This window comes from Stegodyphus dumicola, chromosome 9 (assembly GCF_044657685.1).
Source record: "Stegodyphus dumicola isolate Sdum_Otavi_A_Nest chromosome 9, ASM4465768v1".
Lineage (NCBI taxonomy): Eukaryota > Metazoa > Arthropoda > Arachnida > Araneae > Eresidae > Stegodyphus > Stegodyphus dumicola.
The window spans coordinates 57,352,230-57,380,023 of NC_140776.1; the positions used below are offsets into that span (position 1 = coordinate 57,352,230).

General features: G+C 30.5%; 1 protein-coding gene across 2 annotated transcripts in view; it reads left to right on the forward strand.

Moving 5' to 3' along the window:
• LOC118194893 (aspartyl/asparaginyl beta-hydroxylase-like) overlaps nt 1-27,794 on the forward strand; it is a 99,379-nt gene that overhangs the window by 1,958 nt on the left and 69,627 nt on the right. Inside the window, exons 2-4 of one of the 2 annotated variants that reach the window (XM_085823479.1) lie at nt 17,847-18,053; nt 18,626-18,730; nt 18,884-19,038. In XM_085823479.1, coding sequence (XP_085679605.1) covers nt 17,847-18,053; nt 18,626-18,730; nt 18,884-19,038 — 467 coding nt within the window. The remainder of the gene's footprint in view (nt 1-17,846; nt 18,054-18,625; nt 18,731-18,883; nt 19,039-27,794) is intronic. The other variant, XM_085823480.1, reaches the window with a different exon arrangement.

Consider the following 27,794-nt stretch of genomic DNA (forward strand, 5'->3'; position numbering starts at 1 on the left):
AAAATGGCATTGTGCACTCCTTTGACTTTATCCATGTACGCATTGACCTATTTTCACTTAAAAAGTAAAAAAAAAATTGACAAAAATCCAATTCTTCTTACTCTTGTAAAAAGTGCCAAACAAATAAGTAGGCGATTCTGCACTTTAGCCATCCAGATAACCCTACTACAGTAAAAATATATTTACAGATGCCCTTTGGTGAAAACCAGAGTCGTAGCTAGGGTTTTCAGCGCCCAGGGACAACTGAAGATTTCGTGCCCCCTACTGCTTGCCAAGGATGGAAAACATTTAATTCTAAAATGTTGTAACATCAGTTTTTCGCCCCTTGGATTCTGCACCCGGGGACAGATGTTCCCCTCTAGCTACGCCCCTGGTGGAAACTGCCGATTTTTAGCGGTACGTAGACACCGAGTTTGTGCAGCAAAAATCACTGCTACACAAAGCCAAAATAACAAATCAAAGAATTACACAAACTGGGTGTCCATGTACGCATCAACCTATTTAAAGCCAAAATAACAAATCAAAGAATTACACAAACTGGGTATCCATGTACGCATCAACCTATTTTTACTTAAAAAAGCATTAGAAAATTGCACACTCCTTTACTTTGTCCATGTACACATCGATCTATTTTCTCTTAAAAAGTCAAAGAAGCAGCCAATTCTATACTAGAGCCAAAAATAATATATAATCTCAATAAACTACATTTTAAATCAAACAGTCAACTAACATTAAAAAGGGGTACTATTCCGTTTTGAGGACTGTAAAAAGTCGCCAAACTATTGTTAATGCCTGTGCTGTCAAAAATAATTGCGACAACCCTAACGCAAGAAAGTAATAGTAAAATTGAAAGGTTAATTTCATATAATACTTTTTTATTATTATAATCTATATAAAAAAACTAAACATAACTGAATGTAAGCATAAGCGTAAATAACTATTTCAGATCATTATTATAATTTATATAAAAAAAGGCTAATCGTAACTGAATGATTCCTGCATCGCTATTTCGCTAACGAGTTATTGCTAAAGCATAATTTCATCTCGTTGGTTGTTCAAATATAATTTTCTGTAATAAATGATGCCTTTTCTTTGAAAAAATTCTATTGCAAACCTTTTCTCATGGGCAATTCCCAAATTGTTAAATCCATAGGATGTTCAAAAAAGGATTTAAAAATTAAACTAGTATTTCAATGGCATCTTAAGAAATATAGAACTATCTAAACTTGCGCAATTTGAAATCAGCCCGTACACTAGATTTGGTGCACTGTTAAATGGGTGCATTTGCTAGATTTGGTGCTTTTGTGCATACATTTTCACTGCAATTTTTTATGGTTCTCAAAACAGAATAGTACCAAGAAAGGAAATTCATCTCAGGGCTACACAAAGCAAATATCCATTTATCCGTATTTAGAAATTTTCCTCTCTTCAGGCAAACAAAATTCCTTAACAGCATCCAAAAACTTCCTAAAATTATCTAAACTAGAATCTGTATACTGGCGTCGCCACATAAATTCCTCTGTAGAGTAAAAAATATCCTCTGTAGTGCCAGTATCCTCAGACATGCACATTTCCTTCATACAAATAGGTCGCTTATAATGGCTACTAAGTAAACCAGTCAGTTAACTCTTTCGCATCGAAGTCGCCCAAAGCGCCCTAGCATTCAGACATCGGCTCGACGCCCGAAACGCCTGAATAATTTCCTACCCAGTGCTTTCCCCCATCACGTTACTGCATTACTCATTGCTTTCAGGTGTTGTTAAATCACACGTCAATCATTCTTTGTTGTCAATTTCCTTGTTTCCTTTGTTCCTTCCTTTCCTTTGCTTACTGTCAGTGTTTAGCTTTTGATGCCCGAAGTTGCAATCCCAGTGTCAAAGCGTCGAAGAAAGAAGTTCTCGCTTTACTTAAGTAAGGCTATTGTTAGCGCTGTAGTATTCAACTTGTCATGGGGGTAGGAAAAACATTCCAGGAGAAATTCTTAGATACGGGCGTTTTCGATGTTTGGGAAATTGAGATTTTGTCCTCTCTCGATGCGAAAGAGTTAATGCTTTTTTTCCCTTTTGTTCCAAATTGTACAGAAACTTTGAATTAATCTTGCCACATTCAGCCATTTTAACATGTAAACCACAAAATAATTAACACACTTCCTAACCAACATCCAAGACACAAACAAGCCCTTACAAGTAATTTCTCATCGGTCAAATTCACTGCAATCACACAACTAATTACGTCATAATAGGGTTCCCGTAACACTCGACTATTCAGGCTACCATAAATGAAACAATACCTTGGAGATAAATGAAACAACAATAATCCAAGGGACACCCTCAAAGATACTCCTACTGCATATCATTGGCTTCTCATCTTCAGATTAGCAGAAGCCTGGTCCATGTTGGTGTTAAGTCCAATCCTGTATATTTGAGTGACACAGTAACAATACCCAAGTTGCAGTCTGCCTTTAGATATAAATATGAATAATCAAGTTGTGGTAATATATACGAAAACATAAATTTTATATTACATTTGGTTATAAAAACTAATACAATTTAGTGAAAAAGTATATTTTTGAATGTCTAAATTGTACTGTCTAATTTGGTTGTTTTTGCTGGTTGTAATTATATAATTGCAAATTTCATAAGAATAAGAATAATAAGCATAAGAATCGCATTAACATTTAATTTAACCTTTTGAGGCCGGGGCTTTGGTAGCAGTAAAAGCTACCAAAAGATGGGAAATCTTGAACCGAATGCTTTCCCCCTTTAAGAAATCACCTCCTATTTGCAACAAAGATTCTTGTGTGTAGTTTAATGGATTCTCAGAGGGGTGCATCTATGTCGCAAAAGGGAGATCTTTGAAAGAGATAAGTGGTTGAAACCCCAGGGACGTCAAATTTGACATTTCACCATACTTTTCAGCCTGTAAAATGGGGGAAAAAGACATGGCCATTAAAGTGGACAACACAGTCCATTCAAACAGGGAATACAACTGCCAATATATTGGCCATCCGTCTACAAAAGGTTAAATACATTTATTTAGGATTTAGTATGCATTTTAGAGATGTAGTATGCAAAAATAAATATTTCGCTCCCTTATTTTAATTTTCTTGAATATTTATATTTAAAATAATCTTTCAGTTAGTAAAATAAAAAGAAAAAAAGAAGTAACGTTGAGTACATATTGATAAAAATTTAAACATAAAAAAATGAATTTAAATATACCTTTCCTAAGCTGGGCTTAGAATATAGAAACTGATGTGAATTTAAATGATGCAAAGTGAATTAAAAAAATTATGATTACATAGTTCTCAGAAATATTTTAAGAAGTTTTAAGTAAAGCTGTCAAGTTTACTGGTTAATGATTATGAAATATGCAGACACATGACATCATTATAAGTAAATGTTTCCGGAAGCATGAAGAGCAGATAAGAAATTTTTCTTGCTAGCTAACTTTTGAATGTATTGTAATTTAGTTATTAAGATATTTTAATTACAGACTGTTGAATAAAGGAATCCATTGAGTGCCAATAATTTGTTCTCAAAAGCTGTGCTTGCAGAGTAGTCTGAGCATTGAATTTTTGTAAATTTTCGCATGCGATATAAATGTGAGCTAGTTTTTAAAGTTTTCTTGGTTGATCTTTGGTAACTTGGCGATTTTTTGGCAAAAATTTGGCGACCAACTCTGCTACAGCAACCCTCTATTTTTTTTTTTTTGCTGCCATCTTGTCTTCACGAAGTAAAGACATGTTTCTTTTCTTTTTATTTACTGAACACTTTTTCCAACAATCTACTAGCCGAATTACACTTATGCTAGAAATTTTATCTAACAAAACTGCTTAATCATGACAAATATTAACTGCAAAATTGGGAAAAAGTGCACAATCGCAAACTCCTCGCGCGTTTTTCAGAATAGCACATACACATAAACCATTTACACGTCGACTTATTTTTACTTAAAAAAATATCCCAGAATTGCACAAAAATGGCATTGCACACACTCTTAACTTTATCCATCTACGCTGCTATTTTCTCATAAATTACAAAAATTTGCACGAAAATGCAAAAAAATTCTGTGAATCTTTAAACTCGGTAAAAAGCACATATATGAAATTACCTGATCGCGAAAAAGTATATACCCTTTCCCAGGATGAACATTTCACCGTATAAAATAAATAAAATATCCAAAAACTTTTACCTCTAAATTTTCTATTATATTATAAACGTCACCAACGAATTCATACTGCAAAAAATATAAATGGTTACAAATACTTAATGTCAAATATTTAAATTATTTCCATACACGTTTACTTCAACTGAAACGTATACCAAATTCCTACAAACATAAAATTCACAAAATAACTATCATTTAATTAAAATATCACTAAACCATATACAGGTCGACTTATTTTTACTTAAAAAAAATCCCAGAATTGCACAAAAATGGCATTGCGCACACTCTTCACTATATCCATGTACACTGCTTTTTTCTCATAAATTAGAAAAATTTCACGAAAATGCATGAAAATACTCAACGTATTCTACTCAAATGTATTCCAAAATACTACAATCCTATAACTCAAAATCATGATCATTAAATTAAAATATAATTAAATTAAAAAACACTACTTAAAATATAAATAAGCACATACATTAAATTAATAAAAATTAGATTACAATCCTAATTACTTTAAACTAAATCATTGCTAATAACAATTTTCCAATAATACCATATTAATTTATTTACTCCTTACATTTCGAACAATGCATAAAAATAATATCCTCAAATGATTAAAATACTAACTCACCTAATCTTCAGAATCTTCATTACGTGGCATGCACACTTCCACTATTTCACACAACACACAATGAAGCTTAATACAAAATAATATAGCATTACAGTTTTCCAAATTCCCCCCCTTTTCCGATTAAAGAACTGTAATTCGTCCATTAATGTCACATGACATATCTCATGATCTCTCATTTCCCTCACACAAAATAATGCGTAATCGGAACTGAGTACTTCTCACATTAGTACCAAAATCCTAGGTAGTAATCTTTATCTCCTCCAAAATGTCGTCAAACTACCAGTTACCATATTCCAAAGATCAGCCTTTTTCTTTTATGAAAAACACAAAAATGTATTGTCATATGCTTTGACTAAGTGATTCCTAACTGTTCTGAAACAAACTTTTCTCAAGAGGCAAAAAAATTGTGTTCATTGTTATTCGATATAACTACATATAACCTGAGATCTTAAATTTTGTCTGTATGAGATTATCATATATTATCATATGAGTATATCATAGGCGATTTAACATTTTCTGGAAGTTTTCCATTCAACTGCTGTAAGTATTAAAATCTTGGTTATAAGTAGCAAATATTTTTTTTAATATTTAAAAATTTAGAAAGAATAAATGATAGTATTTTTATTTATTTATTTTTTGTGGAGAGGGGGTGTTTAAAAATGTGATGTAATTATTTAAAGTTTGAAATCTGAGATATTTTCAAATAAGACTAAACAGCCTAATACTTAATAGTTGAGAGATTTTCAGCTATGTAAATTGCTTTAATTTTTTTTAAAGAATAATATGAAAATGTGTAGACGAAAATATTATGCCCAGCATTATTTAATAAAAAAAAAAAAAAAAAAAAAAAAAAAAAACTGAAAGTCAATAAATGAATCACATCTAAATTAAATCATTATGAACCAAGTCTGTATATTCTAAATTCTATTTATATTTTAAAATAATAAAATAATTAAGTCTATACTATAATTTTTCTTCACGTAATACTATATTTTTTCTTCACATATGCACCACACACACACACACCCAAAAAAAAAAAAAAAAAGAAAAAAAAAGAAAGAAAAAAAAGATGAGGAGGAAACATTAATTTCTTAAGCTAATTTGATAAGTTTTAATTTGGACTTCAATAAAAATTCAAGCAATGCAATTTTTGAATTAAATATTAAAATAGTGTAAGAATTCAGTCAGCTAATATTATTTTTAATGTAAATTTTGTGCCCTGTAAAACAGGTCAAGAAAGTTTTAATACCATCTCATTATTGTAATGTTCTAATTTAACTTTTACATTTTAAATAATTATATGTAATCATTTAAAAGACATTTTTAATTAAAATTAATTTTAAGAATTATCAATGATAAGTGATAATCTTTCGCTTTGCAATAGGCCTGAAACACGTTTTTAGCAAATTTATTTATTATTTTATTTTACATTTGAGTGTGATACTGCCATATAAAACTTTTCATTGTTTTTTCTACAATGCATATATTTTATGTCAGGTAAAAGGAATTCGGTACTTTTCCGTTTTGCCTGCGCAAACGATAAAGTCTCCAATAATAGTACAACTAATGCCAAATGGAATATCTTCGCTGGTAACCTTTTACGCCTCATTTTCAAAACAAGTTGCAGCCATTTCTTACCAGATTGTTTCTTTCAATACTGGCATACAGTTACATAGAATATTTACAAAGATAATTAAATTTTATGCCCTAAGACCATTCGTGGTAATTAAGTAATTAAGGATGCAATCACACCGCTCACCCAAAGGCGAAAATATAGAAAAGGCAAAATCAAGGGTTAAATTCATCAATTCTCTAGCGAATCTCTAGTGAAGTTTAGTGTTTTGATGGTTTAGTGATTAAAATATCACTAAACCATATACAGGTCAACTTATTTTTACTTAAAAAAAATCCCAGAATTGCACAAAAATGGCATTGCGCACACTCTTCACTATATCCATGTACACTGCTTTTTTCTCATAAATTAGAAAAATTTCACGAAAATGCATGAAAATTTTGTGAATCTTTAAATCTGGTAAAAAGAACGTATATGAAATTACCTGATCGCAAAAAGTATATACCCTTTCCAAAGATGAACATTTCCACGTATAAAATAAATAAAAAATAAATAAAATAAATAAAATATATATTACTTTAATCACTAAACTTCATCAAAATGCTCTAGCGAAGTAAAGCACTGCAATTTTACATAATTTCTGAGTAAGCTATTCGTACAAATTGAAATAATTCTTGCATTTAAATTTGTATTCCAAATTAAGATTTAACTTGAAATTAATGTAGATAATTAGTGGGAGAATTATATTTTTGTAGCGTAGTTTACATGATGTGAGATCACTTGGGGTCATGTGATATGAACTGGCGAATCAGGATGTTGAACCATGATAGCATAGTAAATTCTTAAATTATTGAAAGCTGAAAAGAAGTAAACTGTCTCAGAAACTGAACTGCGTATTATAAATAAAAATATTGATATTACCAAAATATATTTTGATCAATTACTTAAAAAAAGGTTAATATTATATAAATATTTTCTGTTTAATGAATTTGCTGCTATAAATGAAATGTTGTATGTTCTCAGGCATAAACTAGTCTTTGATAATAGATAATACAGTGACCTTTCATTTTAAATTCTAAAATATTTCATACTCTTAATTGAAGAGCTAGTTCCTAGATTTAAGTACTCGGCAGAAAAGATTGTCATATCATCACTCAACAAGCATTAAGGGGGGGGGGAGAGTTAGAGTAGAAAAAGGAAAAAATTACAGGAAAACAACAATTTCTGTGTCAAAGTACTATAGTACAAAGTCTTTAATCCGGACTCGTCGGGACTTCGGCGATTCTGGATTAGGGGTTTTTCCGGATTATAGATCATTAATTTAAATCTGGTAAGATGGCATGCAGAAATTATAAAATTAAAAATATGAAACTGTAATTTATGAAATAAAGAGTAATTAAGACCTAAAGGGTATCAAAATTTACAAAAAAAAAAAAAAGCGTAATATTTATTTGTTTACTTTATTAAACATTTCTTTCAATGTAAGTTGTTTAAGTTGCTTCGTTTTTTGTGCTAATATTTTCTCTTTAATTCTATAAACAGACATAATTTCTTGTTCAGTTCCACTTTCAAGTCCTGTAATTGCTGTGTCGAGAATACCGACTAACTTGTCAATCGAAATTTTTTCGTTTTCACTAACCTCTCTGTCACTTTCTTCACTATTGGAAGCGGTACATCGAAACATGCTTTCGCTTTGTAGATCCTTTGGCAGCTCTAGAATCGGAAACTCTTTTTGACATAATCAAAAGTTCAAGCTTACTTTTATAAAATTGCTCTAACAGTCTGCAAAAAATAATAAGCCGGATCCAATTAGAAGATTAAGGAACAACACAATCTGCAACATTAACTGAAATAGATAATTAGATAATTTTAGCCTAGCTTATACCGTCCGTTATACATTAAACGCGCATGCGTAAAGGTATTATGCACATGCCTAAACGCAAATGCATTTACGCATGCACAAGTTTATAGCTTTGAGGTCCGGATTAAAGACTTTGTACTGTATATGTAAAATTTCATTATTTTGCCTTGTCTCTTAACTGCTTTTTTATTTTAGTTTAGTTGGTAATAAATGTGTCAAATATATTAAAGAATGATATTTATAATTTTGTAGTGGCTGAGTGCTGAATACTGGGCGTTTGATCCCATGTGAATGGGCTCTCTGCGCAGTTGGTTTTTGTGTTTATTGCCATATATAATGTGAATGTGAGCTAGTTACCTTTAGAAGGTCCTCTATGAAACAGTCTTTCCCCTTAGCCAAATAGCCTGGTGTGCTTTGTCATATTCACATAACTTAACCTGACATGGAATATTCTTTATGAAGAAGGAGGTTTCATCTAACTTTGAGAAGTTTTCTCTGAATGTTTTGACACTATGTAAATCGCTTGTATTTATCGAAGTTACCATACTAAAATGTCTTATTTAATTTTTCTTCAAGGCGAGGTTAAACTCTTTTGTTGAGTTCTATTGCCAGTTTTGAAAAGGGAAATAGATGAGGATGATAGTCTTGCATATGATGTGAAACATAAATTGATAGTAAATGTGGCATATATTAATTTTTTAATGTTTTGTGATAAAATTTGCTATTAATTTAATTGCAGTGTTGGTAGCTGAAATATCTTTTCTTTTTGTTTCATTATATAGAAATGCCAACTGTAAGTAAAATATAAATGAGAGGTTCTGCTTAAACAATTCTTAAAAAGAAGAGTATTGGTATTATGCATCTTTTTTACATCAGTATATTGTTATAGCTTCCTAAACTTGTGTTAGCATATATATATTTTTTTTCCTTTTCATATTAGCTATCCAAGTCATGTGTGTATCCTTTATCTATTTTTATATAATACAGACATGTAAATTTGGAGGTAGAAACTTAAAATCATGTGAAATGTGTGTAACATTTTTAAAATTATTGTATGGTGATTAAGTTTTAGAAGTGATACATAGATATGAATCTGTCCATTAGAACTGCATATCTTTAGTTTTGTAAAACAGAGTACATGAATTTGTATTGTGTTTTTTTTGGGGGGGGGCAGATGCTATTATATTTTCTCTGTGCTTACGTTTTTAGAAATGTAAAATACTGTATTAAAAATAAACTTCAATACTTTGTCTTATTTTTTTTTCCTTTATAAGGCATTATAATAAAGCTAAGAGAGAAGAGAAACATGACAAACTAAAACAAAAAATTAGGCAAACCAACAATGTTCTGTCTGACATATATTTTAATAAGTATTGTTTTCAGTTGTACATATATTCTTATCATAAACGAAAAAAAATGTTAACTAGTTTTTCAAAATGACAAGTTTTAAGATTTTAAGACAAATTATTAGGTGGGTATATTTGTATCATTTACTAGAAGGAAATTTTTTTTTTTTTTTTTTTTTTTTACTAATGTCAAGACTTGATTTTTTCCAGCAATCCTTAAAGTGTTATGTCAGATCATTATTAATAAATTACTGTTAATATAAACAAAGTTTTTAAGCAGTGTCTTAACATCACGTATTTTAATGTTAATTAAAAATTAAAATCAGAGCTGTAGAGTGAAAAAGCTATATAGTTTTACATTTCTGGGTATGGGTAGTTTTATATTGTATGGAAAAAAAAAAAAAAAACACACTTTTTGTTAAAGCTATTTTTTGGTAGACAACTTACAGAATTATTTCTGGAAAGGCCCTAGCTTTCTATATAATTACTATTTTTCTTGTTGGGCTGCTTAAATTTTCTGATAGCATGCATAGGAGTTTTTCCCCCTGTAAAATCATGTTGAGGGAAAATGTTATATTTGTGTTATACTCTAAAATGTTGATTTTTTTAATGGGAAAAAACTTTATGTAAATAATGAGGACATATATATTCATACATATATATATATATATATACACAAAGAATATCTTTGGAAAGTAGATGTTAAGTTTTTCGAAGGAAGGGGCTCTCTCTCTCTCAGAAATTTTACATAATAGCCCTGCAATATTTTTTATTTTTATGTATGAAATAGTTTGCTACTGTGGGGTTCAATGTAGCAAGTACCCTTTTGGCTTTTTGCCAGCAGTTGAGAGCTATTCTAGCTTCTAAATATAGAGATGCTTGGAAAGAAATGTTGTTTCCTGAGCTTAATTGAGTGCAAGAAAAGGTTTAATTCAAACATAGTAACAAAATCATGGTTATAATATATGAATAATTCAAAATTGACTTCAGTATTAAAAATAATGAAATAATTATGAATATTTAGCTACTTGTTCATAGGCTTTTTTAATTGACATATATTTTTAATTTTTCATAATTTTTTTTTAATTTAAAGTTTTAATAATTTTTTTTCCAAATATTACAAATTTTCTAAAATTATTCTAGAAGTTATTTAGTACAAAACTGCACATTCTTTTAATTTATGTAGTGGAATTCCAATTATATATATTTTAAATACATTATTTATTATTCCAGAATTTATCTGTACAGTAACTTTAATCAACAGCAAAATTAATGAAATTACCTCTTCCCTGCCCCCTGGCAAATATTCAAGCCAAATTTATAATGTAATGCCAAATTTATAATATATACTGTAAGCTATATGCATTTTCCCTTCTGTCAAAAACTGTACTGTTAAAAAGAATAAAATGTTTTATTTCATTTGAACAAAATGCAAAACATTTATTTCTATAAAATAGAATGATGAAAATTTTTTTAGAATTTCATAAGCACCTTATACATGATTAATAACACTTTTGCAGAATAATAATTATAAACCTCTTAAAAAATGGACATCAAACGCTAAAAGGATCTAACTGACAGCTGTTTTTCATTGAAGAAAGAATAGACCAGTGGTTATTAATCTTTTTCGCTCTCATGTGCCCTATAGTGATGTTTTATTGCCCTAAAACTCTGTCAGAAAGGTCTAAGAATAACAAGAACTTCAGCTAACAGTTAAAACCAGTTTAATTATAATTTAAGAAAGAAATTGAATCATGCAAGAGGCTGAACATTAACACACATGAGCCGATGCCAGACATTGGCAGTGAACAAAATAAGGTGAGAAGTAAGTAGTAAATTTCGGCAAAAAGGTTTGTATCCTTGCTGTATGGCGAGCACATATGCATATTGCGCCACAATGATGTATATTGCCACTCATTGCTATGAGGATTTCTGCCATAGTACTTCCTCCTCCATATGCCAGAGGCACAAGGGGACAGAGATATGTCAGGTTAAACTTGACCCTTCAGCCGGAATGAGTAGTATATGCTGGTGGTGTTTGGCTGGCTGGCACAGGTATTTCAAAATGGTGCCCAATGGATTTACTGTAACAGTCTGCTCAAGAATGAAAACTGATGATGGAGTGTCTGACACAAAAAATGCTGATTTTAGGCGATCAGTGCCAATCACTTAATGAGAAATGTAAAATGTTTAATTAAAACCTTTTCATTACTTTAAATGAGCCATCATACGGGGGAGTCGGTGGTGGTTCCTGTGCATCGTGCACGTAAACATGAGTGCATCACTCTAAAGCTGGGGGCACAAAACATGTGCTGATGTAGTTACCAGAGACATCTTTTTCATTGCCTTACACAATTTCTGTATAAATGAAGTTAAGTCAGCAGACTTAAGCGTGCAGAATTAATAACCACCTCTGCTTACTCTTCGTCTACGGACGCAATTGACCAATTCACAAGTACCTATGATGATGTTAAAAGACGTTTCCCAATGGTTGTGCACATCATTGGGGAAGACATGAATTCGCATAATGTCATTTGGGGGTATAACTCCACTAACCCCAAAGGGCAAGCACTTGAAGATTTCCTGGCCATCAACAACAGGAACCTGGGTAGGTTGCAAAAGTTCTGCAGGAAAGTGAATAATAGTTCTATAGATCATCTCTGAGAAGGTTCCACCAAAATTTTCCTTATATGTTGATCGAAGACTGAGAAGCACAGTGGGAGACTCACTATCCACTAGACGTTTTTATCAAATCAGTGCTTGTTTTAGTAAGTGGTCAAATCTCTGAAGTAATTCATTTGCTACAGAGGTGTGTGGGATAGTCTTACTTTGATGAACATCAATAATTTCATTAAGAGTAGCGAACATGCGTGACTGAAATTCTCGGCCATGCTGGTCATGAATACTTATAGTAATGGTAACTCTAGCAATCAAGTGGGTGAAAAACATTCAAGTGGTTTCTGCCAAAATATCTTTTATTGGTATTCCTTCTGGCCGTCGGTAGAATAGTGTAACATGGGCCCGACTATATCCAAATGCACATGCATGACATGGTTGACTAGGTATTGTGAAGGACTGCAGTGGACTTTGAATATGATGTATAACTCTGGACTTCTGACAGTTAATGCAAGCACGAGTCCTGGCAAGGTCCAAGCACAATCCTTTGATGCAGAAGGCCAAACAAAACAAGAAAGAATCAGTCTTTTGGTTGGTCATTGGTTGGTCAATGAAGAGAATCAAATACTGCTTTCCGTAGTTGGCTAGGAACAAAGGAATGTGTCTTGTCACCACTTTTATCACAATATATATTTAGCCCACAAGATAATTCCATCTTTTGTAGCTTTAGTGAGTCACTTTCAGAGGACAGCAGATGGTTCAGTTCGGGATCATTATGCTGAAATTCAGCAATCTGTGCAAAAGTTGTTACATCAAGCTTATTTTAATAGCAGTATCTGCCGTATTTTCTGGTCCAGGAACATGTTGTGTGTCGATAAATTAGGAAATATAATTCATATGTCTAATCTGTCTGGGTGATGCAGAATCTGATTTTTTTTTCCTAAACAAAAATATTAGAGGACACGATGATCTGTATGTATATGTTCTAAAAACCTGTCCCTCAGGATTATGTTAAAATTACTTTAGAGCATTTTTGATAGATGGCGAGTAATTCTATATGGAATATGCTGTATTTAGCTGAAACTACGTACAGGATAATTTTTTGGGGAGAAAAACGCCTGTGGTGTAAGGCCATTATTACATTGCAAGTGCAAAACAGCTCCAAAAGCCACATCCGAGACATCAACTGTTAAGGAGAATTGCTGACCAGGGCCATGGTAACCAAGTATCGCTGAATTTGTTAGACTAGTTTTATATTTTTTAAAGTCTGCAGTTGTTTCTGCTGTTCAAGGAACAGAACTTTTATTATTATTCTTAGAATCTTTTAACAGAGAATGAAATGGAGCTTGGGTAGTAGCTGCCTGAGGCAAAAATAATCTATAAAAATTTAATATGCCAGAAACCTCTTTAATTCAGATATTATTGCGGGTTTAGGGAAGTTAGAAATTCTGCAACTTTTTCAGGAAGAGGCCGAACACCTGAAGAGTAACTAAACAGCCAAGAAGTGATACCGATTATTAGAATTTGTTTCTAATTTAAAAAACTGAATTAAAAAAATTTTAGTCTGTAATTAATTTATTTTTCAGCAGCATTTTGAGCAGAAATAATTGTAAGATCTTTTTGTTTAAAAATATTTCTCCAATACTATATTAAATTTCTTTTTGATTTACATGCATAATTCGTGTCGGGGAAGTTTTTGTAGGCAGGAGTTTCTAAATTATTTTGGTTTTCTACTTTTTTTTAAAAAATTTTAATTCTAGTCATTTACTTGCTAATTTCTCAAAGTTCCACTTGTTTAAATTTCTTTTTAGTAATTCACAACATTTGGTTTTACTTTTGGTTTTGAATTTTACTTTTACCCTTTCCCTATATGGATGACGAAACACAAATTGAATAATTAAAGAGTTAGGTTTGGAGGTAACTTCCCCTTGATAAGTCTGTCCCTGCCTTCTCAACAATTATTCACTTATGCATTTTTATAAATTTTTTAGGATTAAAAAATTTTTTGGAATTATATATTTATTCATGGATTTTGATACTTGCACTTAATTTACATATGCTCTCAGAATTTAAATGATAGTTGTAAATTAGTTCACAGCAATAATTAATCATTTATTTGTTTGCAATTAAATTTCATTAACTTTAAATTTGCTATTTACGAATAGAGAATGTTTGTTGAATTCAAATTTCATTCCTTGCAGCAATTGCGCAATAGGATTATTTAAATTTAATTTAACTTTACTATTTATTCTTTTGAAACAATTAAAGTTAAATGACGTACTTATCAATAACAAAACTTTTTCAACTTTTTTAAAGTTCAAATCTTCAAAATTCAGGGTAGAACGCTTTTGCTATTTTACCATGCTCAACAAAATCATAATTTCTCAAGTTTTTTCATCATGATTCCAATATTGCAAAGTGATTTAACTGTTTCTCATTTAAATTTTCAGTAAGTAAATTAAATTTTGTCATAAATGACCTGATTTTTTAGTACATATTAAGAGTATATTGTTTTTTTTCCTTGCTGTGCAATATTTAGCTTGATCAAATAAGCTAGTATGTCAGCAGAGAAGGAGTAATCAGTTAACTGTTTCTCATTTTGCAGTTTGAAAAAATTATTAATTTTTCCTTTAATTAACAAAAAAGGTACAATTTCATAATCATTATTTTTGTTTAATTAACAAAAAAGTTAAAATTTCATAAAACACACCGTTAAATCTATTTAAAACCTTGCTGACGCTCAGCCATTTCATGTCTACATGGTATGGTATTACGGAACATTCACTGTCAGTATCTTTTAAGTAATTCAGTAAACTGCGGATGATTTAAGGTTTGTGCCTGGTTTAATTTCAATAGTTTTGTTCCAACAATTATGGTATGACCTAGTTGTAAAACTTTTTTCCATTGCACTTGATGTTGCATCTCGTTTATTTTACCGCTGGTTCTTTCTAATAAGTTCACATTGTTTTTTCCTGTTAAAATAGGACAGCAGTCTATGGTGATGCTTACTGCTTTGTCCCCAATTAAATGTATTTTAATGAGATGCTGCTTAGCAGGTATTTAAGAGTTTAATGCAATCGTAGCTTTCACTGAATATAGACTGTTTGTAGATAATTTTGAGTTTCTTGTCTATGCTATGAATAAATACTAATAATTGGCTTTTGTCAGTTACATCACAAGACTCATTTAAAGCAGAAGGATGTTAGTTAACGTTCACAGTTTTTGTTAGCCTATCAAGTAAATTCTGTAGAATATTTTCAATCTGATGTACTACCATTTTTTCTAGATAATCGTATATTCGAAATATTTTTCCTCTTCAGGTTAACATAATTCCAAAGCCTTTTACCATGTATTTCTTGACAAAGTGTGCTTCAGCAATTTTACAAAATTTCGCAATATTGCATGCAACAATATAACTAGCTCTCACTGCTGTTTTATCGATACTTTTTCGTGAAGATATTTTATTTCTTTTTTAAGTTCTCTGCAATATTTCACAGTGTCCTTGATGAAACTGATTTGTATTTCGAATGCTTTGTTGAAAAATTCTTCTTTGCATTTTGTACTTTGAATGCAGAAATTATATCTTGGCAAACTAAACAAAATACTTTATTATCTGCATTTGCAAACAGGTACTAACTATCTATGCATCATTAAAATTTTGGTAATTCCAAATCAATTTCTTTTCCCCCCTCCCCTTTTTTTTCTTTTCTTTTCTCTCTCTCTCTTCCCCCTTTTTTTGTGCTGACTTGTTTAAATACCTATACTTAAATTCTTAAAATTTATTTGTAAAAAGTACCCATTATTCTTAGAATCTGGCACAATTAGATGTAAAGCATATACAAAATCTGAATTCTATAGTGAGAAAGCATGATTTGTACTGATTGCATTTCACAACTTTCTAACTTGTTACAACTTCTCTCATTACAGAGATGCATATATATATGCATATGTACTGTAACAATAGATGCATACTCATGCTGCTGATTTCACTAGTTTGTGTCCAAAATAGGTAGGAGAGAGATGAAAATGTCCATGCACTGGATTTCATAATAGAATGGGTTAGGTAAATAAAAGAGCTGCATTTTACCTGCTGGCTGAATTTTGCCTACTGTTGACATAGATAAATGACAAAATGAAAGAAGTGAATTGAAAAAATTTAAAATGAATTTTATTATATTATGCAGTGCATTTTCAAAAAAAGCTTTGCAAGTTGTATAAGAAAAGGGCAAAATGGTACATTAAAATGTGACCTAAAGTAGAATACTTTTAGACCTTCTAGAATAATTTTTCTTTCTGAATTTGTAATGAAAAAATGTGCCAATTTTTTTTTGTGGATTTATTCATTCTTTCTTTCTCTGTTCTATTTAAAAAAAAAAAAAAAAAAACGGTGTTGGAGGAACGTGGTGGCGTGCAATGAACTGGAAGGTGATCTGTCAGCACTATCCTTATCTTCAGGGCAGATGTTTTTATTTTATTCGGCTTATAATTCCTTACTAAATGTAGTATTTCATCTCAATGTACTCCATCTTTGATATGATTTAAATCAAATTCCTCGTCTTTATAAATATCATGAATACACATCAAATAGTTTTCTGGTTGCAATTTTCTAATTTCGGCTATGCGTAATGTATGCCTTACACATGCATGCATTGAAAGAAATGCTTAATAAAGTAAACAAATAAATATTAAGCTTTTTTTTTGTAAATTTTTATACCCTTTAGATCATAATTGCTCTTTATTTCATAAATTACAGTTTCATATTTTTAATTTTATAATTTCTGCATGCCATTGTACCAGATTTAAACTGATGATCTATAATCCTGAAAAACCCCTAATCTGGAATCACCGAAGTCCCGACGAGTCTGGATTAAAAACTTTTGACTGTATTCTGCTGTTTCAAATGTAAACAAACATGTCCACCATGCTATTTAAAAATTAGGCTTAACTGCACTTAAATAGCTTTTAAATTGTTTATAATTCTACAAATATTGCTTGCAGATTTCCTAAGTCATAAAAACCTTAACCAGAAGATAAGAACAACATAATTTAATAATTTTTAAAGCAAAAAATGCACAATTTACAAACATATAAGAGTAAAGAAACTGAGATCACTAAGCCAGGTAACAGAGTGGATATATATATATATATTATTTATATATGTTTGGCGTGGCCAATTGCAACCAAAATACGAGGTGCATGTCTACATGTTATAGCAGTCCTATATACAAAATTTCAATGTTCTGAGGCTATGCATTTTTGAGTTATGCGAGTTATGTATGTACACACAGACACCACAAAAAATTCTCTTCAGAATTCATTTTAAAGCAGTTTTATAACTTTTTTTTGGATGAAAAGAGTCTTTTATTCTGTCCTTATGTATAGATGTCACACAAAAACATCATTAAATTGCATTCGATAGTGGTCAAAATGTATATTTTCGTTGAAATATGCTGCCTGAAACTTTTCGCAATTATAATACTTCCTTTTTACTTCATACAAGGAAGTAAAAAGGGAGCTGCTTTTACCTCTCTCTTCCTAAATTATCCAGAAGACATCATTTCATTCAATGTACTTACTGTGTTGTAGCAGCTTGAAATGTGTTTGTGTATATATATAAATGATGGACATCCTGAAAATTGTCATTAGTTCATTTTTCAGATGATGTACGATCAGATGATCAGATGTTTGCTCCTTTAAAGTCAGAATCAAGGGATTCTGATCAAGAAGCAGAAGAAGAATTTATTGTGCCTTCACATCAGCCAAGTAAATTTGCCAAATGTGTATTTCTGTTGCTATTCTCTGGGTTGGTTATATCTATGAGCTTCATTTTTATCTCTCTACATGGTGCAGAAAGTAAGTATTTAAAGAAAGGATGTAAATCTTTTACTTTCTAGTATTTTAACTTACATGATTTATTTTATATAATTTTTTATATATTAGATACACTCTAGGTGTAACATTACTTCTCTGTGATCTGTTGTAAATTTTCATTAATTGCTTTATGGTTTTTCTCTCATATTGAAGAAAGGATATTAGAATATAATTTTACCAGAGTCTTTAAACTGAGTGAAAATTCAGTAGCATTGATATAAATTTCATATTAAGTGTAATAATTTGTGTAAGAAGTAAATAAAGAGCAATTCAATTGAAAACTTCAGAATTTACTTATGAACGTAGTATGTTTGTGATCTTTTATAAATTGATGTATGAATTTTTCTATGGCTGTTATATGTTGTTTTATTGAATACTAAATGAAAACCATTAAATCATTTTGAAAAGTAAGGATATTTAAGGGCATCATATATTAAATAATGTATGTTTTTTTACTTCATTATCATGTATAAATTATTTATTTTGTGTTTTAGTAATATAATTACTACCTATAATTAGTAAATATATCTCTGAAGGTACTTTTTATTCTGCAGAAGGACCTGTAGATATTTTCGATGATAATCATGTAGAACTACAAGACATATCACATGAAGGACATGATGAAATTGAAAGTTGGAGTGATCATGAATCCCTTGAAGGTTATTTTTGTTATTTTACTATTGTTCATTTTTCAAAGTTTGGTATTGTATATTTTTTAGCATTCTTGTTCAAATTGGGTTCAAGTTATATGCTGTAATTTTTAAATGAAAAACTTTTAATTAAAAATAAAACATTTATTTAATTTAATCTAGAGGACATTAGGGACGTATTACCTGGAATTGGTAGCATTTTATCATTTAATGATGAACAAATCAGAGAGCAGCATGATGAAATAAGTATAGAAAATGTTAAATCAGAAGATGTTGAAAGTGAGAAAATGGATATATTTGTTGAACCACAAGCTGATGTAAGTTCAATATTTTAATACTAGCTCAGACCTCTGTTTACCTAAAGCATTAAAATTTACCTAGTAAATTACCTTATCTTGCAGTTCACAATATTTTAAAAAATTACTGCTTAAATTGAGGAACTTGACAAAATCATATGCAGACTTCTAATAATACTACCTACCTACCTTTCTAGTGAGATTCTGTGAGATTTTATTGTTTTCATTTATTCATTTTTCTGCACTGTTTAATACTTTATAGAATTCACCAAGGATCAAACGATTAAAATATGGACATAGTAAAATTGTTTTATTGACTTCTAGCATTAGAAGTAACATTGTTTTTTTGACTTCTAGCATTAGAATAGATAATCTGAAATGGTTTATTTATGTTTAGTTCAATATTAACTAATTTCTGTAAAGTTAACAATGTTTCACAGGCATTTGTTCTCTGTGATAATAGACAAGTTTACTATCACCTTGTTATGATGTGTATATTTTTGTTATATTAATTTATAATGTTTTAAAATTTTAAATTATTGTATTTAATTTATGTATTTTTATGAACTTTTAATTACTTTAACATTTTTCTTCTTCCCAGCCTATTTTCATCTGATCATGCATTTTAATGATATGTATTAAAGACCAAATTACAAACATCTGCTGTTATCTTTCAGAAATATTTTTATACAGACTAATAAATAAATATATGTTGAAAAAAAGCTATATTGAATTAAAGTTTTTTTTTTTTTTTTTTTAATAAACATTTGAACTCTTTTAGTATGAATTTTGTAAAAGTAGTTTAAACACATTTATCATTAATGTTATCAAATGCGCAATCATGAAAATTAACATGTTACTGAAATATTTCGATTGCTTACTGTAAAGTGGTGTTTCAAGCCAATTGTTCTATTTTAAACTATTTTTTAAATGCTGTAAAATACTTAGTGAATGCTACTTACTTGCTACTTACTTAGTCTCTCTTCATATAGCTCTCCATATGATGATAAATATAAAATAATTTAGCCATTATCATACAGTTATTCTGTCGTGAAAGGTACATATTATTATAGACAAAAAAAAAAAAAAAAAAAAAAAAAAAAAAAGCTATCTCTTTAGAAATGAAGAAATACCATGCAGTGATTTAAAATCATCAAAATTGTTATTTGGGATCTGGAAACATATCCAGAATAAAAACAAGATAAAAAAAAATTACAGGTACTCTCCTACAGGGTGAAACAGGCGAACAGGTACTCTCCTACAGGTGGTACAGGGTGAAAGAAAGTTACATGATAATATTTTTATAAATCTGAAGAGCTTTCAGATTTATAAAAATATTTGTTGCCAGTCTAGTTTAGTTCAACCAGCATAGAATGGGAACAGAAAAATATATTGACAGAAATATGTTTTAAGATTTGCTTTTAGTGACAAAATAAATGCTATTTCTGTTCTGGTATCACAAAAACTGCAAAATAAAGTACTTTATTTTCTCTCTTACTCCCCCCTTTTTTTTCCAATTTTATCATCTGAAAATCAAAAAGGAAAAATTATGCGAATGATTTTCAAAGGAGTGCTTACAGTAAGAACATAAAAAATGGAAAGTAGCCATGGATAATCTGTTAACTATCACATAGATAGTACTATTTTTACATTCTAATAAGAATATACAATAATATTAACATTACGATATATAATAAGATAGCTTAATTTCGGTTTCCATGTAACTTGAATTCTGTTCATTCTAATTGATGTCTCTACTGTTCCTTCGGCCTCAAATCATCCATAAGTAATTGAGCAGTTGAGTAAATTCATAGACTGAATGTCTGTTTATGTTGCTTTCACTCTTTTCTGGTTCTTGTATTGGGCTAGTATGAAGTTCAACGGTTAGAAAGGAAAGGCTTCGTGTGACCTTTGCAGGTAGTTTGCAAAGGTTTGACTTTATTAGTAAGATAAAAAGAGTCACTGCATGAATGAATCCATTTTAAAATTTAATTTCATTCTCTAAATGCATAGACAAAGGGGAAAATTTTAAAAATTTGGTGCTAAAAACCTATGAGGAAATATATTCAATGAAATCCGGTATTTAAACAAAAATGAATAATAGCTAACAACAATTAGAAGATGTAATTAGTATTGAAATTAGTTTTACGCTGGTAGTCTTTTCATATTAAAACGTGTGCCACAGATTTGAGTATGCAAACATTCATGTAGGAGTGACATTAATTTCATGCCATCACAATAGGTCATGTGTTTTGAAAATAGAAGCAGTTAAGCATATGCAATGTTTAAAATTCGCGTAATTATATGTGTATGTAACTATGGACAGGCTAAATTTTTTATTGATGAAATAGTATTTTTATTTATTTCATAATTTTTTTCATATGTTCTTTTAATGAAACTTTTTCGCTCTCCGATTCAAGAAGCTTGAAACTGGTATTTAGACATGGACAGTACATAATTTTATTTTAATTATATTTTATTTTTAATAGATACATTGTAATGCAGCTATGAAAGCTTAGGCTGCTATGCTGAAATAGCTGTCCTCACCTTTGTTCCCTTAAAAATAAAACAGATCAAGTATAAAAAAGGTAGTGATTGAAATGAATGTACACTGCTAAAAAAAAAAAAAAGAAAAAAAATGGGACAGTTCCATATCTCCCGTTCTACTGGGCCGAGTCACGAAATTCAAATTGAGTTCTTCATGTCTCGAAAGTGCGACTTAGGATATATATTAGATTTATATATAGCTCTACCCTAACATGACACGAAATCAGACTTTTTCTGATATAACATACCAATTTTTTTTTACATATTTCGATTCTACGACTCAAATTATGCCTAAATATTAAATTTTGTAAAATTTTGTGCGAAATTTACGGAGAAATTCAACATTTTATGTTGGCGCTTTTTATTCAGTTTGGGCCAAAATTGGCAAACTTCTTAATATGTGGCAACCTATTTTCATTTCCATTCTTACATAGTGCGTGAGAGGAAAAAAGACCCAATTGTTCCTTCTTCAAATAATGTTCTTTTTTATTATAATTGTTATTAATTTTAAGCATTTTTTTTTTTTTTTTTTCTTTTTCAAATTTTATTTTAATTGTTTAAGTTGCGTGGTTTCTTTCGAATTGCTGTTTTAAAAATTTCTATTTACTCATTCGAACTGCATAGTTTAAATCAAAGGTGCATCGTTTATTATTTTTTTCAAATAGTTTTCTTTATACTATATTTTTAGTCGTAGTTACTATTTTAGGTAATTTTAAATTTTTAGACTTTTCTTTTAATTGTTAGTGTTGCATAGTCTCTTCAGATAATTATTTTAATATTTTCTATTTATTCATTCGAACTGAGCATTTTAAATATATTTATTAATATAAATTTCCCAGAATTTGATTTTATTTATTTGAATTGCTTTCGGAAGAATACTTTGTAATCAAGACTACGATGCATTTGAAAACTGCATATAAAAGAGAAAATACAATAAAGCACAGTTAACATACCTTTCAATGTTCCGTTCCGAAAAGATATATATAACTAAGAGAGATGTATAATCGACATTTTTAACTTAGGATGACTTGCATGCACTGCTTTAAACAGTTTTATCATTGTGCCCATTGCTTTACACAGTTTTATCCTACATTTGGTTTGTTAAAAAGATATTCATATTTTAGTCAAATATTTTATTTTTGAAATCACAAAAATCAAATATAAGATTAAAAAGTTTTAAATTAAAAAAAATACAAATACTAAATTTTACGCAAAAATTGATTTTTTCTTCTCTTTTTCTTCAGGCATTCTGCTTCATTCGTGCTCTTTTTCTTTAGGCATTCTGCAAGTATATTAAAAAGCATCCAACTTTTTGAAACATCTTGGTATTTCTGACAATCATTTTAAATAAAGTTATCGCCTTCCATTTCATAAAGGCACAAAATGGCCGAGCGGGAAAGTCGCTGAACACTGGTCGTTCACTCCGGGGTTCGAATCCCGGTAAACGGCTGGTTGCATGGGCGTTTTTGTGGATTTTCTCATGTGTAACGTGTATGCCAGCTGGTTTCCCTTAGAAAGTTCTTCACGAAGGCATCTTTCCTTTTAGGCAGATAGCCTTACTTTGCCATAACTTAATAATCCAATTCAATCCATTTCATCAGTATTTGGTCAGAGCCTTTATCAGTCTTTAGAGGCTAAGCATTTTGAAGGTATGAGATGAAAGGAAAGACTGGTTTCATCAAGAGGTTTTGGTTTATTTAATTATGACAAAGCACACTAGGGCTATCTTTCTAACGAGATGCCTTCATGGAGGACTTTCTAAGGGAACTGGTTCCTATACACATTACACATGGGGAAAACCACGAAAATGCCCATGCAGCCAGCCCGTTCGCAGGATTCGAACCTCGGACTGAAATATCAGCTGACCGTTCAGCGATCACTTTAATCTGCAATGATATCATTTTTGTCTTTTCTGTTAACACAAGCTCAATTGATGGTATTTGATGGTGTACATGCCCAAGTGTTTTCTCTTTGAACACCTTTTCTGTGTTTTCTTTTTGAATTCTTTGAAGTATCCTGAAAGTATGTTCAAAAGCGTCCAACGTTTTGAAACATCTTGGTATGTCTGACAGCCAAATTTCCTTGCAAATTTTTGCTTATTTTTCTCCCTAATTTTCTTCTTTCCTTCTACAGTTATTTTCAGTGCTCACACAAGAAAATTAAGATTTTGCAATTGCTAGACTTCCATAAATTTTGCATTCTTGTCAATTTTTTTAAAATATCAATTACATGAATAGCGTTTCAGCTGAAGACAGCTTTTCATTTTCTAGTCATTTTAACTATAAATAATGTTTAAAGCAAAGTCCAAAGGATAACTATTTTAATTAATTTTTTTTTTGTTAAATGACAAAGAAATAAAACTGTTCAGCAGTGTTTATTCTGTACTACCAAGTAACCCGATTATTATATCGGCTGAAACAATCTAAATTATATTAAAGATCATGTTTTTTAATACAATCTATAATGTGAGAGAAAAATTAGTTTCTTAAAACATTCTTTCTAAGAGGATTAATATAAAAATTTATATTTATATATATATATTTTTTAAAGCTGAGATTTAACCCAATTTGTCAAACTTTTAAAGTTTAATTTACATGGGGGTTATAATTAAAGTTCCACTTTGAAATGGTCATAAGAGGAAAACTACCGGACCAAATGTTATCAAACTGGGGAATCGTGTAAAGGAGGTTATGGGAATTTATTTTCCGCGGGAAAAAAGAGTTAAAAAACTCACTACCAGGAGAAAAATGGTGCTGTGTGCATATTGTTAAATGAAATAAGACAGGAAAACATCAGCTTAAAATGTGTTTAATCGTTTCCGAAACGTGTTACAAAGCATGTTCAGTGTAGCGTCTAGCATTTTCCGAAAGCAAGTTAAATTCTGTTACTGCATTCTCAACAGCAGCTCTTAGCATCAGCTCTTAGCAGCAGGAATTTTATGGACATGTCGGTATATCACATTTTTCATTTATGCGAAATTGTTTAGATTATCACCATAAACAATGCTTTTGAGATAAACCTATAGCCAAAAGTCACAGAGGTTGAGGTTTGCTGGGAAGATGGGATGTGCCGGCCTATAAGACGTTTCATTCGTGAAATGTTGCCCAAGTAACTGTGCGACACATGTGAGGTCGGGCCCAGCCCTGCATAAAAATTGTACTATCTAAAATGCCACGTTACTGCAGTTCATGTATCACGAAACATTTTAACATCGACTCTAAGCGAGCTGCAATCACAGCGGTCCAGCTGTTGACTGCTCTTCAGAGAAAAATAGTTCAGATATGAAACTAGCTGTCATTCCACACCAAGCGGTGTGGAATGACTGCCATGCAATTGAATGCAGTAGGAGAATGCTATGGAACTAGGTAGATAACTTGAGGGATTTCTTTGGCCCATATCGATTAAAAGCGTTTTGAATCAGTATCTTCATGTTTTAGGGCCGAATTCAGGCTTAAAAAGTTACAAATTAGCGATCTGTAAGAAACCGATTTCCATATTATATGCACTTGTGCGAGTGATTTGCGATCTCACATTTTGTAATATATAATTCGTGGTTTTCACGGACGAATTTCTCCCTTACACGGATGGCGCACTTAACTTTTATCAAATTTAATGCGTTTAAATGGTAATTTGCTTACTTCAAAGTTTCTGAAGGGTATACAACATATTAAACCTGTGTAACAAAAGATTAAGTTAGATTCTGACCTATATTTCGTTTAACAATATTGCATACAGCGCCATTTGGCCCTGGTGGTGAGGTTTCAAACTTTCTTTTTTTCGCGGAAAATAAATTCCCATGACCTCCTTTACATGGTTACCAAGTTTGATATGACCGTTTCAAAGTGGAACTTTAATTATAACCACCCTATGTATTATTAAATTTTAATTTGAAGCTATGCGTTATATGTATACCATGCATAAGAGTTTCACTTTTATGGAAAAAATAAAGAATCGAAGCAAATATACTTAGGATAATGGACCGAAACTGAAAAAATTTCCCCTCTCTCTGAAAATAAAATATCGAAACTTCGACCTTGAATTTATTGGATTATTGAAATATTCAATTTGACTTATCTTCTAAGTCCTAGTTCCGACAACAATTCCGTCAAAAATTCCGAATTACTTAAGCTGAAGTAAAAGATTTAGTAAATATTCACTGTATGTTAATAAAGTAATCAGAGTGTAATAAAAATAGATTATAGAATTTACGCTGATGCAATTTTTTGTCTGAATGCACAACATTTAATGGAAGAGAAGGCTTGTAGAGATCTGTTTTTGACATGCCTCTAAAAGTAGATGTTGTACTCCTTTTGTCTCTTTAATGTCAAAAAACTTTGCTTTGAGAGGCAACTTTAGTTTTTGGGAAATTAAAAAATCATAAGAAGACAAATTTGAAGAACATGCAGGACGATTGAGTACACATACTTATTTTCAGAACATAAGCGGTTCTCCGATTGCTTATTGAATAATGAAAAGAGGCATTGTCATGCAATACAAAATATTTGGAATACGTTTTCTGACTGATTAAGATAAGGTTAAAAGTCATCTGCTTAATTCACAGCCATTTACAAGTCAACTACTCGGGCAATTGCAGAATCGTTTTGATCCGGAGGTTGTAAGACAAATCTAATTTCACTGGATTTAAACACTTCTTTAATCTTCCGAGAACATTTCTTCTTTAGCTCATATTTCAAGAATTTTAAGTGAACACAATTATTGCAAAAGAAATTGAATATTCATTTGCACTACGGCTTGGTAAATTACTAACGAGTTAGCAAAACTTAAATTCTGCTTTTTGTGTCTAAGAATACAACAATACTTTAAATATTTACAAATAAAATATTAAATTGGAGATTTAATTGGAGCCTCACCAGTTGCCTAGCATTTGAAGATAGTTAAATACTAATTGTTTGTTGCGAAGTCTAACCCAGGCTGCATGGTAGGTTTCATAATTTTCTAGGTTCTCTTTACAAAGGTTCTCTATGAAAGCATCTTAACCAAATAGCTTCCATGTTCTTTCTATGTTCAAATAACCAATAACGTAGTTTAAGCGCGATTTCCAAGGAAAGTTACTAGCAAAACTCGAATACTCATTAAAAATCATGTAGCTTGCCAGTCAGGAGTAACATGAAAGATACGGCGCCAATAATTGAATTGCTGTTACTGTACGCTGTTTCTAAACTTAGATGGTCATTCCTTAATTAAATACTAATTAATTTGTAACTTCTACTAGAGTTGCCAGTAAGAATTGAAGTGCAAATAAATAATATCGTGTGCAGTCTTGGTTAATATAAAATTAGAAATATTTGCATTCCGACAGAAAATTTTTTGAAATATTTGCAATTACTTTATAAGGAGGATTTATTAATAAGATACGGCGCCAATAATTGAATTGCTGTTACGGTACGGTGTTTCTAAACTTAGATGGTCATTCCTTAATTAAATATAATGGATTTATAACTTCTACTAGAGCTGACGGTAAGAATTGAAGTGTAAATAAATAATGTTTGCAATCTTGATTAATATATAATTAGAAATATTTGCATAGAAAAATATTTTCATTCAGACTAAGTTTTTTGAAATATCTGCAATTACTTTATAAGAAGGATTTATTAATAACCGTAATAATTATTATATTACTGATGATTAGGATTCAGTTCTTTACATTCTAAATTAGAATTTTAAGGATATAATGAAAATACGGTACGCACAAAAATACATTTTAAGATAAAAAAATGAGTTGATTTTTTATGTTTTAAAACTTCTTAAATTCATTTAATAAACATCGTATCCTCGTTATTAATTGAATCCAGAATGTTGGGTGTCGTTTATATAATTATTCTTACTTGTCCACAGAACCTGCTGACTTATCCAGCCATTAAGTAGCTGCAGATCATTTCTACATAACCATTGAACTTCCATTAATTCGGTCTCTAGAGGGTTGTATGTTTATATCACAATTTGACTTTTATAAAAATGATTATTCTAAATCTTATGTTTCTGTAAAAATATACTGTGCTTTAAAAATATGAATGATAGTATCAGCCGCTGTTTCAGCCACTTCATAAGCAGCAGCTTGTTTAGAAATAAATTTTGCAGTTAATGTCATAAAATATTTGCATAAAATTCAAATAAACATCAAACAAAAGTTCTCAGTTTTAGACAATTCGATTTAAACGAAGTTAAAGTAAAGTAGCAGACGATAAAACGCTGAAGATAAAAATTTATAC